Raw genomic sequence first — 20,717 nt, 5'->3', positions numbered from 1 at the left:
TGGCCGGCCTAGTCCACGTTGGGCATTAGACTGCATCCCAAAATATTTTGTGCAAACCAAGAGACATTTTGAAAAGCAAACATGCATCAGAGCTCGCCCAGGCTTGTTACAAAGACTAGTCAGAAGCTTTACTAAGTCCTGAGCACAAGCTCCTACTGTGTGATTATCTATAATTAGCCTAAAATACCACTTGACTAGTTCTAGAGCCCTTAGGGAAAACAATTATACACATGTGGCTTGTTGGACTGCTTTAGTTTTGGTGAGGAGGTTTTATTGGAGTAAGTACACTGCAAAAAAGTATTTCTTGTGAAACCTGGCACTAAGATAATTGCCATTCAGTAGAAACAATAATGCTGTAATAGCACGAGAGGCATATAGTTTTAAGGGCTAGATTGTAGTTGATGCTGTTGTAGAGTCACACTATCTTATTGCCGAACCCTGTTACGCAGAGCCAGGCTTGTCATTTTAAACGCAGTTAAATCTCCAAGTTAAACTGCAGAGCGAACACATAATAGCAAATCCATTTCCCTTTCCGTCAGGTGGTGTGGATGTGTTGATCTCTAGCTTTAGAGGTTCTCTGCTCTTATCACCCATGGTACATTTTGCTGCTTGTCAAACGCACGTCTGCCAGAAATAGAGCGGCAGTGCACATTTCAGCGAGTTGGGCCGTGTGCGCGCCGTCTTGCCTAGGAGCCAAAGCGAGAGGTCAGCGTCGAGAGCAAAGCTTTGCTCTAATCCACTGGCTGCATAATTGAATATCGTCTGTTTAAAAATAAAATATGTTCCTCTTCTATTCTGGAAAAGACTGAAACAATGAGAAGTCTGCGTTACAGGTTTGTTGCGTTATTTCGGTGCACACCGGGTTCCAAGCCTGGAAGTACAGATCTGAGATGAAAGGATTTTCTTTCCCATTCTAATCCACACAGACAGCTAGGCCCTTATGATTATTCCCGCCCCCTTCTCTCCACTCACTCTCTTTGAATACAGGCCCTTTCTAATTCACCCTAAAAAGGGTTTCAAAGGGGATTATACTGCTGGTAGAAATTAAAGGGAGAACACGTCCGTCCTTTGGGACCAATGTCAAACATTCATGAGTCGATGGATGCCTGCATAGTGCACAGTATAGGGCTGAATTTAAAACGGTGTCATTCGTTTACATTCCTCAGGGCTATTTTCAGTACCTAACTGCTGGCTGTGGATAATGGTTCATATTTCTGAGGTTATTGGTTATGTAAATGTTCACTGTTACTGAAACGTGTGGACAGCTTTAACAGAGCATAGATATACCCTTCACTCACTCAAATTCATCGTATCTTACTAGCAATGTAGAAATTCTATTATTCTGAAGAAATATTATATAATAATGTAAGTGACTTGAATTAATATCCTCTGATGGCATCATTAAGGACACTGGCAATGGAGGAATTATGTTCTTGTCGATTTTTGAATGACTATAAATGAGGAATACAATGTATGAAATTTATAATTAATTTGTGGGGGAAGCTAAAGGCAGAAGACCTCATTTGAGCCTCGTTCCTTTTATCTGGCAGTGTTTACTTACATTTATTTACTCAGCAAAGCATGACTCTCCAAAGCCCTTCATGTACAACATTATGTGCCCAGAGTGTTTGAGTGTCTTGTCACTCACTGACCTGGGACTCAGTCCAACAACTTAACGCTTCATCACCACTGAATCCCTTAAATCCTCACCCCAATGTACTGCCCTTACAGATAAATAAATAAACTATATGTGAATGATGTGTACAAACACTGTTGGACTGTGCTGTGCCTCTGCTTTAACTAAGTTCTGCTTTGCTGCCAAGTCTATTGAAACTCGATGACATCGAACTATTTGCCTTTAGCATAAAGTACTTGGTCACGATTTCCTTTTTTTTTTTTATTCTTGCAGCTGCCAGTGGCACGTTGACCAGGGCCAGACTTGCAGAACAGTATAATAACAATACACAGAGTCCTAATGACGTTATTGGCAGGAGAACGACCACATAAACCAGATCTCCACTGTTGACTCCACCAAATAATAACTTAGCAGGTTAAGGCTGGGATTTACTTTCTGCATCCTGCTTTCTACCTGCACTTTGTCCAACAAAATACAGATTTCTCAGTAATACACACTGTTCCATTGTATTTTTGATGTAACACATTAAACGCCTTAAGTGCCATTTGTGATAAATGTCAGATGTCCTCTGCTTATACCTCTCCTCAGATTTGGTAGACTGCCAATAACATCGTCATATAGTCTCCTGTGTATGAAGGTTTAATTTTTTCATGCTGTTTCCTTTCCTTAAACAAGAGTAGCACATGTATCAAAGTCACCCCTGCCACAGCAGCGTTGTCTCATGAATGCTGATATGCTCAGTGGAGACTGCATCGGTGTCCTTGAATACAGAAGCATTCCAATATCTGTTGCAGCCAGAGAGAGTCCCCTGTTGGAACGGTGGGCTTTGTGTCTTTCAGGGGTTGTGTCTTGTCCATGTTTAAGACGCCATCTGACAGCAGATGATTGTTTATAAATATTAATACTAATTTTAGTTATGGATGAAGTTGTGGTGCGGTTAGTAATCAGCAAAATAATCAAGCAACTATATATTTATGCAATAAAATACCCACTTTTTTGGTTGCCATGCTCGTTGTTTCTCAGTGTCACTATTGTACTAAATCTGCATTAATAAATATCCTACCAGGACTTGAGGATGTTCTTGTGGTGCCCAGTGTGTGCATGAGTTGATCAATAACGTTACAGTTAATATGAAGATGAGGTCGTCTTGGTAGTAAAGCCGAAGACTTGTTCAGTCCTCGATGAGCCGAGCTCACGCAATCGTGACTGGGTCCAGTTTGTCCACCTGCAAAGATAAATGGTGTTAATCATATTTATTAAGTTTGCGTCCATACTAAATATTTTTGTTTTACTGTTTTGCGCTTGGTAATTACAAATACACCCTAAAAAATTATGAATTTCATTGTTAAACCAAGATCATATTCTTAGTATATAATTGAAGTTGAGAGTACGATTGGAAAACCAGTCACTGATGTGTCAAAATATTTTTAACAGACTTCTTATGGGGACCTCATGTCGGATGACGTTAACTGCCTGGCTGTTACGATGCATGTTAAATCAAAACAGGTACCGTCCACGTTTATGGAGAACAGCTGCAGACAGGGAGAATGGAGGAGGGGCGACAACAATGACTGGCCTGACTGTTGATTTCTATCAGAGCATTAGCAGATTAGGCACTCACACTAACAAGGTCATCAAAGTCTGATGCCTGGGAGCAGCAGACCTCTGCTAATCGCCTGGCAGAGACGGGGGACGTTTGCTGTGTTATAGCCGGTTTCACTTTACTCCTGCTCCCTTGACATTACCACAGCCTGACTTATTACTGCTTTTAATGATGTGAAGGGCGCAGAGATAATTTGCTTAGAGATTCCCCACCAGTGCTTGTGTGTGGTAGGGGACTGTATGTTGTGTATCCACTGAGTAGCTTTAACCCCTTTTTGAACAACTATTAAATTGATTTGAGTCTTAAGCTGAGCTGAAAATGAATCTGCTTTGTTTAGACATGCTTTTCGCTCCTGATAAAGGTTAGTCACATAACTCTTTAGATAATACCCCAGTCACTGTCAGACTATAAATATAGGCAGAAGTCACAGATGTGCTACATGGATCAGAAAATAAACTGCGCTACTAGTGACTTGCCTTCTCAACAAATTCTCCTTCTCGACAGTGTTGAAAGGTCACACGGTGCTATCTATAGCGCTCGTTGCCCTAAGGTGCATTAAGGTGTAGAGGTCTATAGGGCTTTGAGGCTGCAGTGCAGAAACTAGTGGGACTCGGTAATAGTGCACATCAGCGTCCATTAAGACAGACATGGCTCAATAGGAGCTTTGTGAGACAGCCAGCAGTCGAGGTCAATCAGAGTAGCACGCCCTAGTAAAGTCGCACGTTGGGAGACAGCGCTCGGTGAGAGCAGATCAAGCGCTGTGTGCAGAGCAGAGCGTGCTAAACTCCTCCACATGTACAGGCGCATACTTGTACTCCTACAGCCGCGACCTTGCCCTCCGCACCCTCCAGCAACGACGGCTCTCTGTGAACAGCTAGAACCTTTACTGCGTTTGTCCCACGTTTTCAGGCTGGCAGTACATTTTGGAAGCTGATGCTGAAGGAACCTTCTGCCTGTAGTATAGTTAGTGCTTTATTTAGTAGTGTGTGTCCCGCTTGACTACTTGAAGTTACTGTATATCATCCAGTCTTGTTGATGTTGGCGTGGCACCCACCCAAAATGCCAGCGTTCGATGTGCTATGTTTATTGTTCATTGTTTTCTATTTATTTGTGTCAAAGTACCAGAAAACAATAGAAAGTAATTTGGCATCATCTCAAATACAGTGTGTTCACTTATGTGTGGCTTTAGGTTGTCTTTCCAGTGTTTGGAGAATGCACCACCCACAGAGCGTCAACACGAGGGAAACAAACCAACAGAACGTCTATAAATAGTCTGAGGTTGGGGGCTCTGGGGAAATCTCAGCCTGAATAACAACTTGTTTTCCTCCTATAATAAGTGGGACTATTAAAATGCCATTTGTCACTTGGCTGATGAGCTTTCTGGGTAGTGTGTCGAGGACCATTTCTTGCTCGACTTCAGGTCTGGGGGTTTGGTCGTGGCTGTCAGCATTATGATGAATGGTAAATACTCACTCCACTATCCACTACACATGGAGCAGGATGTTTTTCGAGCCTGATCTTAGCGGCTTGGTAGGAGCCTCGGGCTTGTGAGAAGTCTGAGTGAATCTTTGGTATTTGGGTGGGAATCTAGGCGGCTGAGCTGTTGATGACAGTCTTTGAGTTTGTTGTCAGGTTTCCCTTTGCTGTCAGATAAGATTTATGAGTATGGAGAGGCCTGACCAGAGAGAAATCCTCATAGGCTCAGCTCAGCTTATCTGGATTTCTGCTGCCCGTACCACCTCTCTCGCTGTCGGACACGTGGGTGACCTTGACAAGAATGTGGCTTATTGTGGTAATAGATACTGTTGTTGTTAACTGACCTGTGGTCAGAGTGGGAAGATGAAGAATTGGAGAAAAGAGGGAGAATCAGCAATAATAGAATCAGGATCTAATAAGGATCTAACTCCAATCTGTCATAGCTGATGATGGTGAAGACCACTCAAAATAGAATATGGATAATTTTTTTATGTTTCGGTCATTCTATTTTTTGTCAGTCTGATCTTTTCATCTGGTAATAGTCAGAAGAAAATGACAGACTGACAGTCAATCATCAGTAAGTGAATATTATGGTAGTAACCCTGCATCACATTACATGTATACAGAATGATCATTCAGCCATAGTGTTTTAACAGGATGGAAGACAACTGTTCCGGTTGCTCTGCTTCTATCTGAAGAGCTCTTAGCCTCCATGATACCCAGCAGGCCACTTTACCCAACCCCCACGCTGCCATCTAACAAAAAACAGGGATAGGTTCAGGGCTTATCCAAGGAATAGAAAGGAAGGAATTAGGCTGACAAGGTCAAGCTGAGAAAAGACAAGTGAGAAGTGTACTGGGCCACCTGCTGTGTAACCACCTGAGCAGCACAGCTACAAATGCCAGGAATGCGCATCATCTGTCCGGTTCTTTGTTTCTGGAATTAACGTTCACCGCGGCGACGATATTGTCTTTCCATCTGCTTGTCCTGAGGTATAGTTGAAGAAAGGACTGATTTAGGGTTCAACCTATGAAACATGCAGAATTGTTACGCTGTTGTCTGTGGCTCTGTAGCTGTGTTTAATTAATTCATTTCATACTAATGCCTGTAGAGAATAAGAATAAAAGGAAACAGACTGACAGCAAATTAATCATAGGTTTGAAATTAGGTTCTGACATTTGTGGTTCCCAGAGGATCTACCATCATTTCTTGTGTGGTGATCTTCTGGTTTTTCCATTAGCACCATCATGATGTTCAGATTTATAGTTTTCTCTCAACATTTATTGAATAGACTGCCATGCAGGATTTTCTGAGGCTGTGGTAGGTGGACCTTGGACCCTGCAGGGAGGTCCAGTAGCACCTGGAATACGACTTTGTGTATTTTAAAGGTGAACATGAATTGCAGCTGCTGTGCCGTTGTTACCACAAACCTAAAATCTCACAAACAGGAACAGACTCTGTTCAGTTTAGTCACAATCGTTTTGTGTTTGTCGTTCTGACATCTAGGTCACATGAGGCCATACATGATACAGTGTGCATGTTGTTTTTCCCTCTTTTAAATACCTGTCAACTAGTTTAATCTCGGCTTTAGAAGCCTAACAGTGCATCAAGCTGCACCCACACATAAACATATTTACAGTAGCTGTGGTCAAACAGGTTATCACGGTTTAACTGCAGGAGCTGTGGCTCAAGATAATTTAACTGAATTATTGTAGCAGGTAAAACAGCTTCACAGACCTGGGGCCTGTACCCAACAGCTTTTCATATTCATAATGAAGATGTCCATTTTTAGTTACCTGTGGTTCACTCTGGTCCAGCACGCTGGTCGCTGTAAGGATGTAATGTAGGAAGCCGAAGTGGTTACCTTACATTTTTTTAGTCAATATTAATGAACCAAGCAGCAGCGGTTCATTATGAAATTGTGGCTGGACAAATGAGACCATAAATAGACCAACTTATTCCAGCTAATTAATGAGGAACGTTGCTGTGGAATGTTGGCTTTAGATTCTTTGTACGGTTTATGTTAAGTGGACACGCTCCAGCTAATGCTGGATGCTAAATTGCTCTGTATACAGCAAATTATACATAATTGTAATCTATTTTATTCTCACTAGTTATTGTTGACATTTGGTGCCAACAGCTGAATAACATTCAATAACAGTCAAACAGCCAGTTGTTGTAAAGTCTAACTACACAAGAGACACGGTTTGGTTGCAGAGCATCTTTTACCCATTGTGGCTTTGCCTCACTGGGTAAATTACCTTTATTTCTTGCTCAGTCTCTTGATCACTGCACGTCGACCTTTCACCAGAAGTGCAGATGTCTCCTGAGGTAAAACCTCTGCTCTGCTCTTTGAAGAGGTTTCTCTTTCACAGAGCTTTGTGTATCTTTTTTGCTGCAGTATAATCAAAGGCCTGAGTAACATCGTACCCTTGATTTGTAGCTTAGCTATAATGTGTCATAGTAAAATGGTATTAACTTTGATTACTGCTGAAATTTACAGCGAACCTGAAAGCACTGCTCAGGCTTTAACGGTTGCAGTAACACGCAGCTGCTGCTGAGGCCGTCGGATGGAAGTTTATTCCAGGCTGCACGCGAAGCTGCTGTTTTTACAGACATTGCTCACGATTATGTCTTGTCTTTTACTGCTCTGATCCTGAACTTGGAGGTTGTGCCTGCTCATAAAGACTTCACAGTAAAGTGTCAAAACGTGGGCTTTAACTAATCAGCGTTTGATGGAGATATTTTAAAATGTGCTGGCGTGTGGAGATTATTTTTGTTCGACTTATAAGGTGAAACGCGAAGCTTTTGCACATTTAAATATTTGACCCCCCTGGTCTTGTGTTGTGCTTTGTGATATTAAGGAGTCAAATGCTAAATGTTGTCAGACGTGTGAGTGAAATCCTAGCGTTCTCATTAAGACTGTGAAGAAATTGCAGGTCATGGGTGAGTGGCTTCATCACAGTAAGTTTCCTCTGTATTATTTATGTGTGGTTGTGCTTTCCTGAAAGCACAATTAGCAGCTAAAACGCAACAGGAGTTGCTTAGGAACTGAGTGCACGTCGCCAGCTGGCTGTCGGCAGAACATGTCAGGTGTGCGTGTTTGTTTTCCCGCTCAGTTTGTGCGATTATTCCGGGCTTCCGATAGTGACGCTGTCGCTTTAATGAAAGAATTGAACACCTGGCAGGCTTTTACAACTTCAATCCAGCCGCCGTCCTTTGACAGATTTGAACATTATTCCAATGAAATGATTTGAAACTCGTACAATTGTTTTTAATTGTAGCCTAATCGTGTCTTTAATAAGTGGTCCAGCTTTGCAGTGATGCGATTGTGTGCTGATCATCCGGCTGCTGTGTGGACTGGTTTGAATTTAAATGCATCTGTTCTTAAATTCATTATGTAGATTTGGTGGTGTAGCACAGATTACACGTTGCCTCATTGTTTGTGTGGCAGCCCAATAAAGGAACTTGGATTCCCTTTTTTCGAACAGCGCCTTACTGTGTGTCCGTGATGCTGAAAGAGGCACTGACTACAGCCAGCCAGTGTAATCTCCGCCGGCCTTCGACCTCAGTAACTCACCAAAGATGTTCATAGGATTTGTCCCTGGAGCCAACTAATAGCGCTTCCTTTTGACTCGATAATGGCCCTTTGTGTAAGGAGAATTACAGGGTCTCTCTGCCATACAGATGTTTTCTTTCTTTAGAAGTTGAACCAGTGAACTGCATAGATTTCTCAGCCTGACAAAGCACAGAAAATTTAACACCCGTTCAACAATCATCAGAGCTTAATTACAATCTTTTTACAGTCAGATTGGTAAACTCTACTTACACCACACTGTCATTAGACATTGATTCAGGCTGTTGGGAACAAATCGTAATGCATCTTATTTTGCCAGTTTGCAACAGACAGACTGTCGTACAGTTTTGTGTCCAAATTATAATGAATGACAAATTTAAAAATGTGCATAGATGAAGGAAAGTTGTTTCTCTAATGAATGATCTTGTGAACCTTGAAATGTTTTTACGCTTCCTGTAAGTGCAGCCCACAGTCAGGTTATTTGCTCACCAGTGTTGTTCTCTGATATTGAATACTGCAGCTCTTCCCTCTAGGGAATTAAATGCAGGTCTTGACTTTGGTATGAAAGGTTAAATGCTAAAATCCATCAAACAAGGCTTGATAGATTTTGCAGCTGTTACTGCATCCAAACAGCCCCACAGCACACGAGCGAGATCTTTAAAAAGAGCAAGATAAACAAAGAGTGAGCACTAAAAACAGCTTATGGTGCTTTTTGCTTTATTACAGGCACGAATGCAGAAAAAGCACCAGAATATGCAGTTCTGTGGTTTAGCAGGATGTTTATTGAAGTTGTGCAGACGTGAATGTCTGACCTGTAACAGGACTGGTGAAACCGTGACCAAACCATCCATAATCCCATATAAAACATGAGGTTTGTGTATAAAAGTAATATTGGTTTGGCAAAGGTTGCTACTAAAAACACAGTAGCATTTGCGTAACACATCAGGTCAACACAGATTCATACGGTTAGTGGTTCATTTGACCAAATACAAGAACTTCTGAGGGCTCAAAGAACATAGAGGACAACTGCAGACAAACTGGAATTTGATCATCGGTTTTTTTGTTGACTTCTAGATTTATTTCCATTAAAATTAACCCTTTGTTCTAATGGTGGCTGGTTATTCATAGTCATGTTCAGGTCTGACAGTTGCACCAGCTCAAAAATAACAACTCACTCTCCACATCTTCCATGAAACATCACGTCTAGTTAGAAATAATTGGAGTTTAATTGTTTGTAAAATGAACCCTGACCATTATCGATAGTTATATAGCTAATAATGGCTGCTCAAACCCTTATGACCCATGTATTGTGGACTTAAATGTAGTGTGCATTGATAGATTCAAGCCTTATTTTGGTGAATTATGCTCCAGCTTTACATCCTCCACACGAGTTCAGCCAAGACAGGTGCCTCCGTCTGACACGGCGGCATAATCCTTTGTAATCCTCGCCCAAGTTCAGCGCTCCATTCCTTAAACCGAACTCTAATAAACAAGTCGATGCGTCCAGTGAAAAGTGCAGCATGCAGCGGCCCGTCTCAGGAGAGGTTCTGTTTGATCACTGGAAACCCAAGCCGAGCAGAGTTCCCCCTGTCAGCACTGACACACACGCTCGTCGCCCGGCCAAGAGCATTTTTGTCAGTCACTTAAAGGTTTTTCCTGTCGACGGCTGGAGGAGAAGGCAGCAGGTTTTGGTTAAGAAAAGGTTTGCGTGACACTCGAGCATTGTGGGTTTAGGACACATTTCAAAATCCTTCCGTAACGTTTTGCAAGCAATCGGAGGAATGGTGGAATCTGGCATGAGCAGAGCATTTAGTCGTGTTTGTGTAATCTGACATGTTGCAGTTGTTTCTTCTAAACCTTGGACAAGATGTCAGACGTTTGGCTGTGGGGGTTTGTGTTCGCAGCCCCACAGTGAAAGCCTTTTGTGCACTCACCCATTGATGGAACTTGGAAATAGAGCTGCTTTGTCCACGCTCACTGTAAACTGGTCCTGTTTTCACTCATTCCATTGTAATTATTTTGTACCATTACAGAGTGAAGGCTCTGTCATGGCGCTGAGGCTTTAGGCGGCTCGACGTTTTCACTTGTGACAGCTGAAATAAGGTCCCATTATGAGAATGAGGAAAAACTAAAGCGATAGGCTGAGTTTGCCCAGGTAGAGCGAGATCTAAGATAAATGATCTAAAGCATTTAATTCTTGATTTTGAATCACCTGTGGTTGGAATTTCACAACATTATTTCATTATGTTGATCTGAAATTATGGCTTTATTTAATTTACAGCCTCTGTTTATTTTGAAACATTAAAGTTGATAATTATCTAATCATGGTCAAATATCTGCTGCACGGTTTTCAGTTTTGCGGCTGCTCCGCGCTTTTGCTCATTCCCTGATGGGTTTGTAGTGTGGTCTGTTCTGTTGCCATGTGCTTGTGTTGGACCCAGGAACCGTGTGGTGACGGCTCGGGTGATTACCTGCCCTCTCCCATTCGCTCGGACGACCAGCGGCTTTTCTGCGTCGCTGTCAAACGCTGACAAGCGGTGATTACGATGTTGTTAGGCCTGATTCTCTGTCGCTCTCTGCAGAGATTAATTTGCTGTAACTCTGAGCTCCAGGAGGAATGGACCATAAACGCTCACTTCACTTAACCAGAAAATATGAAGCTTCTGTGATGACAAGTCTTGAGCTAATATTAAATTTCATTAAGGACGAATGTTTGCTTTTCAAAGAACTCCGTTAATCACAAATTGATTTCATAGTCAGTGGTTGTGACTGCGAAGGAATGTCCCAGAGAAAATAATTAATGGCTGTTATTAGAGATGCTCCATTGTAGGTAGAATATCAATCAAGAGTTTACACTCTGTTTTCTGTAAAGTATGTGTCTTTTTTTTCTAATTTTACACATTGTTGTGTCATATTGGTATGTGTAATACCATTACAAATACCACCTACAAACCTTTTGTACGTTTTGTTTACGAATTCTTTCACTTAGGTTTTCTACTAACCCTAACCCTTTTCACACTTAGCTTTAATATATAAATTAGAGTGACTCTATCACCAGTCACGTCTGGACAAGACAACTGCATTTGGTGCATTTAGTTAGTAGATGCTGGTAGTGGTTCATAGTTAGATGAAGTGAAATCAGGGCTGGGTTGTGCACATCATACTGACTTTGGAACAGAAGATCGACTAGAACGATTATTTTAATGGTGCACACTTTTATAAGCCAGTGTGTCAGTTGGTACTTCGTCTTCTAAGTGAACTGGATCCAACATTTGCCTCGTGTTCCTCAGCAGCGAATGGCTCATACCCAGTTAATAAATGCATGTTGTTGGCTGCAGTGTCGCGTTCCCCCTGCAGTTCAGTGCTAATGACTGGGAGAGCTTTAATGTTGACTGCCTTGAACTGCTAGCGACTAAGCCGGGTGTCACCGTGGCTCTTAAATCACCATCAGTCTTCCTCCTTCTCTTTCCGCCTACACGCTGTTCTTCTTTATACACCCCCCACCCCAGTTGCCCTCCTGCCCCCTCAGTTCCTGTCATTTTCATTTTCCATGTAGACCCACTGTCTCTCTATTGCTGTCAAAGTGTGTCAGAACAGGTGGAATCAATTAGTGACCCTCAGCGGCCCACTCCCTACTACAACTACCTCTTTAATTGAGGCAATTAATGAGTGATCAGTCTGTGAAATGAGTTGGTGCCATGAGTCTCCGCCGACTCTGAAGGAGGAGAGCTGGTGTAAGGATTGTTTGACCAACGCTGCGTAACTAATTCTATCCACAGTTCGTGTCTTTCTCTTCCTTCCAGACTTGTTCATCACCTCTAAGGTCGGGAAAGACACCGGAGCATATCGCATATCACTCACTGCTACATCACTTCTCTGGTAGAGATTAAGATCCGCTGAAATACCAGGATGTCTTCGATGCGCGCAGCATTTTGTTGACTTCCTCTGATTGTGGCATCCGTTGGCTGCATCTTAGCATCTGCTCTGGCTTGTTTATACAGCGGTTCTGAAGTGTCCCATGTGTTTGTTGCCCGTTCAACCCCCACTCGTTTCTCTCCCCCCACAGATGGAATCTCCTGTCTCCACTCCAGTCCCTCCTCCCCTCCACCTCCTGGCCACGGTGGGCAACAGTGAGATCGCCTCGTCATGTGAGCAGATAATGGTGCGTACGCGCTCCGTGGCGGTGAACACCTCCGACGTGGCCCTGGCCACCGAACCCGAGTGTTTGGGGCCCTGCGAGCCTGGAACCAGCGTCAACCTCGAAGGCATCGTGTGGCAAGAAACTGAAGACGGTAAGCAAAGTGATTTGCTGGTTTATTTAATCTCTTCCTTGTGAAACAAATGTGTTTTAGACCCTGGTATTCAAGAAGAAAGGCTACATATGGGTTCAGAGGGTTGTGTTGCATTAAGACATCATGAAGGTATTACAATAGGTTTTAAGACCTGTCATGTGATTAACATAAATACTGTTTGCTAAAATGTAAGAGGTGGTCAAGGTGTGATCCAAAGGACGTAGTGGTGATACTGATGTCACCTTTGACAAATGTAGTGGCCTTGTTGTGTCGTCTTGCTTGAGACCATGCAGACGGGAGTTTATCGTACCCCATAACACACACAGGCTGCCGGTTGGGAACGGTGATGGCTTCTCTCTGCAGTGTGATCCGGGTGAAGTCTCGGATGCTCTCAGTTTTCCTTACTGTGATCCACACCGCATTGAGTCTATTTACATTTAAGATGTATTACCACCGCTATCAGGTTCTGCCGGGTGTGAAGCACCGTCCTCTTTGTCATGCAAGTGAAATAATGCAAATTCCTCTTCAAAGCAGCTCCAGCTCATTGGCTCTGCAGTCATGCTGAGCACAGATCGCCCACACATCGGCGGCGCTGCTTGCTGGTTCACTGGGAGAAATCAGGCCAGTCCCTGCCTCATCAACATTCCCAGTGCGCAGTCCCTGCTATTGAGTGGCTTCCCCTCTTTTCTCTCCTCCTTTTGATATACATTTATTTCTCCGGGCCTGTGTCTGGTTCACCCCTGTTCTCCTCTCGATTGCAGCTCTTTTCTTGTTACCGAGCATCCAGCCAGTCGCCCCTTGACTCTGTTTCCAAGCAAACTGGGAGAGCGAGTACCAGGCAGGGGGTTGGGTCAGGGGGAGAGAAAGACAAGGCTACTTCTGTTAGTGACACAAACATGGCTCAAAGCCAACACCAGTACTATGTTTGTGCTCCCTCATTCTCTGCCTCCCACAGAGTGATTGACCCTCCCCCTCACCCTGCCCCCTTCCTTTTCCCATCCAAGTCTGTCCTTTGCCTGCACTCACTCTCTCAAATCTGCTATTTAGGCTGTAGTAGGTAGTGGTTTGGCCTGATGGAGCGGTGTTTTCTACTGATTCTACTTTATCTGGCTCAGTGGGAAGAAGGCTGGTGGGAGCTTTTGAGTGGTTGAGAGGGAAGGTAGGAGTGTGTTGTTTGGACGAGGGTGGGAAAAGCAGCACTTTGCAGGTGAGCGTAGAGGCTGTTATGCCATCAAAGCTGTAAAGGCCAAGAACATCTTCAGAATACAATCCCCTGTGCCCCATTTTAAATCTCAGAAAAAAACATGATAGAGTTGGTTCCTGTATTCTACCAAAATGATTGAGTCTACATAATTCCAATATGTAGTTCTGAATTTTAGAAGAGAATTTTTCTTTACTAGTTATGTAAAGCTTCACACTGGAATCCTGAACATATTCACCTCAGAAATGCATGAGCTTCCCGGTCTCAAGTCTGTTTGATTTTGGAGTGACTTGATATGTGGAGTTTGGATGGTGATGATGTTGATCTCATCTTGGGTCGGGGCACAGATGCTCATCATCAAGATGGGATCCTACAGACAGAGTCAGGAGTGCGTGTTTGAAAGAAGCTTCATTTCCAGGTTCCACCGTCCTCATGGTTCCTAGAAATCTAGAAGAGAATCTGGCTTTTAAGGAGGCCTTTCCAAATAGCCACCATCACATTCCATTTTGCACACCGCATTAAACAATACAAAGATGTGCATTCCATCTGCATTGTTTTGTTACGAGCCCCTAACAACCCACCGGCTATCTTAAAATGAAAGCAACCCAGATGCTGCTCGCATCAAACTGCACTGCCACTGTTTTTCCCTAAGAGACCCATGAAAGCATACTTCGCTCATTGTGGGGCAACTGAACAAATGAGAAGCAAATGAGGAAATCAAGCAAATGCAGGCAGAGTACCAGGAAAGAGCAACAAACAGAGCCCCCAAAGACATAGCGGAGGCTTCATGATTAGCAGTGGAGTTGAGCAGTGCCCCATTTCTCTGCATGACAAGTCTCATACAGAGCTGTTTAGGCATGCACCGTGTGTGAGCGCGTTTCATTTAGCATGCCAACCAACAGCTGCTTCATCACCTCCGCCTCTCGGCCTTGTGGGAGTAAATAAACAACAGGCTCCCAGTAATTGTCTGTGCCTCACCCGGCTCACAAAGTACTGGAGAAAGAAACAGACGAGGGGAAGCAGCAGCTCACGACAAAATAGGATTATAGCAACTGCACGGTTGGTCAGAAATGACACAGATCTTGGCTGATGGGGCAGATACACTTGTCATGCTGTTCAATTCGAGCACAAATATAAGCAGCTTTTTTCCTGAAATCTAGATATTAGCCAAATTTAAATAGCCCCAATGATTTAAAAGCATTCAGTTTGATGAATTTCATCCCGTTTTGGATCAAATCTGTGTGAGGTGAAGGGAAGGAGAGTCTTTCTGGTGTCAGTCTGGGGTGAGTGGAGGAGGAGGAGGGGGCATAGCTGAGGTATTTTAAAGCCTGTCAGTGACACAGATCCCCTCGGCACAGTGGAGGCAGTGGCAGCTCCCGGGGTCGTGTCAGCAGAGCGATGGGCCAACCCCTCCCAGGCTTAGCATGCTGATACCTCCAAATGTCATCTCTAAAACGCTGGAGAAGTTTATTGCTGTTGAAACACAGCCCAGAACGCCTTGGCTCTTGCTCAAGGGTAGAGGGAACACAGAGGGGGCCCCTCGGCCAAACACTGCTGCTCCATGCCAGTGCCCCCCCGTCCAGCCTCACAGTCACACAGTTCACTGCAGCCTGCTCCCCACAGCTCCTTAAGAGCCCAGATAGATAAATAATACAGACTGTTTGTGATAAATGTTTGTTACATGGATTATTTATGCAGCACACTTTATTTCCTTGTGCTGTTGCTAGTATTTGGCTTCAGCACAAAAGTTAAGAGCTGCCTGGCATCTGAATAGAAGAGAGGTCAGTGTGAAACGGATATTCCTATATAAACATTTGAAAGATGTCTCCTTTTTTGCTGCTCCATTACTCCCATCCTTGAAATAATAGTGAGCACTTTCAGGAAGCCTGTAGCTTTCTGCCATGCCAATGAGAAAGAGGAAGATGGAGTGAAGTGAGAGAGCGAAAAATCCATCACAAAAGGCCAATTTCTGCAGACGGGCAATGTTGAAAAGGAAAGAATAAGATCCAAGCACCTTTTTCTTTCTCTCATGCACTTTTTCATTTGCCATCAACTACAAGATAATCTTGGTGCTAAACGTGTGCACTCTGCAGCTCAAGGGAAACACTGACTAAAATATGGTCTAGAGTTAACTAGTATTGCTAAATACTAAGCTGAAAAAATAAATAGTATTTAGACAAGTGCATCAGTCTAAACTCAGTAACACTAAGCTAATTAATATTTTGCTAATACTGTATAAATTTGGTCGTGTTGGATTTAATTACGCTTAGACCTACCTAGAACCTGATAACTGTGCCCATCTGTGCATGTTTGCCAACAATGGTTAACAATTCACTTCTAACAGAGATCAGAATGTACTAAATGCACTTGGGTAGTGGCCCAAACACAGAAGACCATATGTTTAGGAGCAGTGGGGCTTTGATGACTCTCGGGACTTTTTGCTGTGGAAGTGGAGTCGTGTCAAGCTGTGTATTGTAGCCTAATGCGATGCTCCTTGTTGGGCTCTTGCCTTTTGAAAGATAAACCCAACTCTGAACAAGCAGCTAGTTCATATTGCTCTGAAAAGGATTATGGGTAACGATTGCCAGGCACTGTCATAACATCACATCAATAAAGCCTTAACTAAATGCACCTTTGGCAGAAACATCTCTCAAGCTCATCACCTGAGAGGAAAAACACCTGAGGGCGTGTTTTAATGCTGACATTTAAAGAAACTGTTCCTGCAAATTATTTACTAGACAAATGCAAGAAAGATTGGAAGAGATGCCAGATATTTACATTTAGTGCTTCACTTGCATGTGTGATGCTGTTTTGTGCTGCGTCTGTGGTGGTGAGAGGGAAAAGTGCTGCATGTGGCAGATAATGCTGCGGCGATGTGGAAAGCATACTAATGCTGCCGTCCTCTGCCTCTCAGTGGTGTGAGAGATTGACCTTCTCAGTGGCTGTTATTCTTGTCACTGTGACTGACTTTGCACTTTTCCATCTTGTGAACTGGATAAATGTCAGACCTAGATATTCACAGACAGGAATAACATAAATCTGAATTTAAAGTAATGCACCATACACTTATATTTGCGTTTTGCTTTGAGATCTGCTCTGTGTAGCAGAGTTGTAGTTAATGTCCCAGTTATTTTTTAAATAATAGTCAATATTTCTGTCTGGACAGTGCACATAGGTGCAGATAAACCTCACTATTAATAAAATGGTGAAGATGTGAGTCGACCTTTAAATTTAGAACAGCTGTGAATAGAAGCTCTTCTTAGACCAGAATGTGTGTGTTCCCATCAGTCACCATTGGCGCCACGCAGTTTCTAGTCAACCGAACTCGAGCCCTAACGAATTCAAATGAGGACGACATTCTACTACATCGCCACTATCTTCTGCACCATTAGGGAGTCATTCATTTCATCCTAAATTGCTGTCTGCCTGGTATTTAGGGTAAGGTCAGTGTTAGGACTCTTTATTCTGACATTGCCCCAACCAGACAAGCTCGGGATCATTTTGTGGTGCAGACGAGTGGAGAAGCGCTCTTAAAATGGGCTGTTGGAAACATGCTTAGACACTTGAATGCTCCAACACTTCATTTGTCATTGTTACAGTTATTGCTCATGGCAGCACCCGGCTATCTTTTATCTTCTCCCATAATGAATACTGACACTCTCTTTCTCATTGTTCTCACTTTCTCGTCTGCATGCAACTGTGACGGTTGTTTGAGTGCAGAGAAAATGGGGCCTAGGAAAGAGTTGTTTTCTCCCAGGATACGAATACGAAGGATGTCAAATCTGTCAATAATTACTTAAGAATCTGAGTGTGTACAAATGGTGATAATTACAAGTGGTAGTAATTGTTTTATCCTTCCAAGTGCTTATTTGGTATTTGTGTGAACAGTGATATGAAACCCTGTCGCTGCGCAGGAAAAAACTTGAGCACAGGCCCAAAAATAACAAAAGCATTTTGACAAGGTGAGTCATTGAAAATGCCATTAATTCCAGTGAATTCCTGTCGAGTTGGAGCAAAACAGAGGTCAGTGGCTGAACCCATGGCCCTGAGCAGCAGGAAGGAGGGGCAGAGGGGGCAGGCTCTAATGCAGCAGGCAACCTCCTCCTGCCTTAATTTTCCCTAATTCATTAACCACTTATCCAAAATGATCCAACACAAGTGCAGAGTGGAGTTCGGTGCCATTTGTTGTTGAACAGCAAATGAGTGTTAAACCCGCAGACCGATTCGTCTTATTAATCACTCACTCATCCATCCTAAGTGACCCTAATAGGACTGTCACAAAAGGGGGAAAGGCAGCTCTGCTCCAGTTCTCTCTGACCCCCTTTCTTCACCCCACAGCAAACAAACGTCAAACAATCCGCAGTTTCCAAAGAGCAAGTTTTATTTTGATCTCGAGTTTGTTTCTTCCCCCGAAGCAAATCCAGTGGGTAAAGAGAGCGATCGTGGCTTACGCAAACACAATATGTCATTCCCTGTGTGTAAACAAATGATCATGCATGCAAAGTCATCTCAGCATCTTGTGTGATGTGCTTTACGCCACAGGGACGTTTGTTTGAGTGGCTGTTGAGGTCTTTTTAGACGGGCACAATTTCAACATTGTTAAAACGAAAGCTTAAAATTGTTTCTATGGTGAAGTTTATTCTTGTAGCTTTTTATATTTATCCCATTAGCAAACTAAATCCATTTACACCAGACACAGAGAAATCCCTACAATCACAAGCAGCATGTGTGATTTTGTTGTAAATCAAAGTGAAGAGACCTCTTTAAAAGCTGTTTTCATTCACGTTAACCTCCACCTATCAAGACGTTAACCAGTCAAGGTGTCAATTCAAATGTCAGATCAATGGATGTGAATAAACAACATTTATTTGGGTCCTTTGAAGGTATTGGACGTGGTTTCACGCAGACTTGTGAACCGCTGCAGTAAAGAGACACCCTACGACTAGAACGGTTTATCAGGAACTTGCTTAAACGAGTCCTAGTGGATCCACGAGAACGTCTACTTCAACTGTGTTTTGACCAAATATAGTAGTTTTGGGCTCCTTAAGCATTTCTAGCCAATCAGAGACTTGACTTGAAGTGTACATGTACAGTAAGATTGATGCCCAACAAGAGCTGTAGTTTAGAGAAACACTGGGGGAATTCCTGATGAGAACCTAATACAAAGAACCCGTGTGGCAAAGATATGTTCCAACAAGACAGTGATTCTTATCACGCCACCAAATACCGTGTGGAATTTCTTTTCCCTCACAACAAGGGCGTAAAGTGCTTGAAGCCAAAGCTCAAATCTGAGTCACGATGAAAAACTTCATGGTGGCATTAACCCACTTTTTCTGTGCAAGGAATTTCACGAAATCCAAAGCTTTTGACACGTTAACATTTCTGAATTCCTCTCTCGAGCAAGCAGGGGAGACTATATCCTGCACATCACGAAGGGCTCGTCATTCACCCCCGCCTTGATTTACATCCTGCCACAACCAGCTGCCACAGCCATTTTGTGTTGGAGTGTTTGGAGAGCGGGGGGTGTTGAAGTCTGAGAAAAGGTCTGGGCTCTTTTAATGTGACAGAAATCCAAACTCAAGGACCTCTTCACTACCACACATACGTCCCCCACGTCCAGTTGGCTTTAGCTTTGACCACACGCTCCTCTTTTCAGGCTGCACAGCGAAGGAAGATACTAGGACGTGTCAGCAGGCTCCTGTAAACATATATAAATGCCTTATGCACTCGCTGCTTCGTGTCAGAGGCGGCGGGGGAAAATGAGGACCCAACAGTGACTTGTGTGTGGGAGGGAAAAGGTTGTAAGCGGAGGATGGTTATACAATTGAAAAGAGGAAATGAGGGTGAAGGAAAGAGGGAAAATGGGGTGAGCAAGTGAGGTTTCCTAAGCTAATAAAATGCTCAGAGGGATGGAAGCTGCCAGCCAGCATTCCTGTACCATTAGATAAGTTAGCGCGCTGCAGCCCCCAGTTCTCTGCAGTGCTCAAGTGGCAAGCTAAGGTCAACACTAGAGAGTTCAGGGATGGTGGGGGAATAAATTCCTTCAGCTTCCATTAGGCTCAGCCCGTTTGATCATTTTCTTTTGAAACAGCCCTCTGTAGCATGCTCTCCTTTTTGAAAGATGACTATAAACAGCATCTGCTATTTGCGTTAACGTGAATTTGCAATTCAGTGTCTGACGTGTCAGGCTGTGCTTGTCGTAGCGTCGCCCATATCTGCATACTTGACTGATACGTTGACATATGATGACGTACGCGCTCTCGCCTAATGAAGAGCATTTGGCGTCTTAAAGGGAAACGTGCAGAGTCGCGTGATCTTCCGGAACTAATTTTTGATTTATATGCAAGGTCAGGTATCAGCCTCACCACCGGTCAGTCTGTGGAGCAGAGACTTGTAAGCGTGACAGATCGTAGTGGGACCAGTCTAGAAAACTTAACTGTTCGAGGTGAAATGGTTTAAAGACACTCTATTAGTGTACCGTACCTCGTGTCTCGAACGCTGCACAAACCTTATTCTTCACAAAGTCTCTTATGCTTTGTGGGAGATTACTGAAATGAAAACGCTGCTCAGTGAGTAATGTGAGACCTACTGTCAGCGTCTCAAACAGGCCCCACAATACTGACTGTGGTTAAGCATGTTCCAAGTCGTGTAGAAGATCAGTCACTCAATGCCATAGCTGTGTAAATATGATAACTCTGTGTTGAGCTTGGTCTTTTTCTGTGCATTTGCCTTGTGGACACAGCAAACAGTAAATAAATGAGCGTTTTTCTTCCTTCTCTCACAGGCATGCTGGTAGTCAACGTAACCTGGCGGAACAAGACCTATGTTGGCACCTTGTTGGACTGCACACGTCACGACTGGGCTCCCCCCAGGTATGAAGCCTTTTTATTTCAGCTGGACTACAGAAGCATGTTGTTTAAATATGCATTATC

At 43.4% G+C, this 20,717-nt stretch overlaps 1 protein-coding gene across 3 annotated transcripts in view; it reads left to right on the top strand.

Annotated features, from left to right (window-relative positions):
- The window catches only part of LOC114852043 (zinc finger protein 609-like), a 51,128-nt gene that overhangs the window by 21,390 nt on the left and 9,021 nt on the right, over positions 1-20,717 (top strand). For all 3 annotated transcript variants that reach the window (XM_029144071.3, XM_029144069.3, XM_029144072.2), the window contains exons 3-4: positions 12,359-12,584; positions 20,570-20,657. In XM_029144071.3, coding sequence (XP_028999904.1) covers positions 12,359-12,584; positions 20,570-20,657 — 314 coding nt within the window. The remainder of the gene's footprint in view (positions 1-12,358; positions 12,585-20,569; positions 20,658-20,717) is intronic.

The sequence above is a fragment of the Betta splendens genome, chromosome 3 (genome assembly GCF_900634795.4).
Source record: "Betta splendens chromosome 3, fBetSpl5.4, whole genome shotgun sequence".
Lineage (NCBI taxonomy): Eukaryota > Metazoa > Chordata > Actinopteri > Anabantiformes > Osphronemidae > Betta > Betta splendens.
Note: the sequence above shows the minus strand (reverse complement) of the source record. Positions and strands in the feature narration are given on the sequence as shown.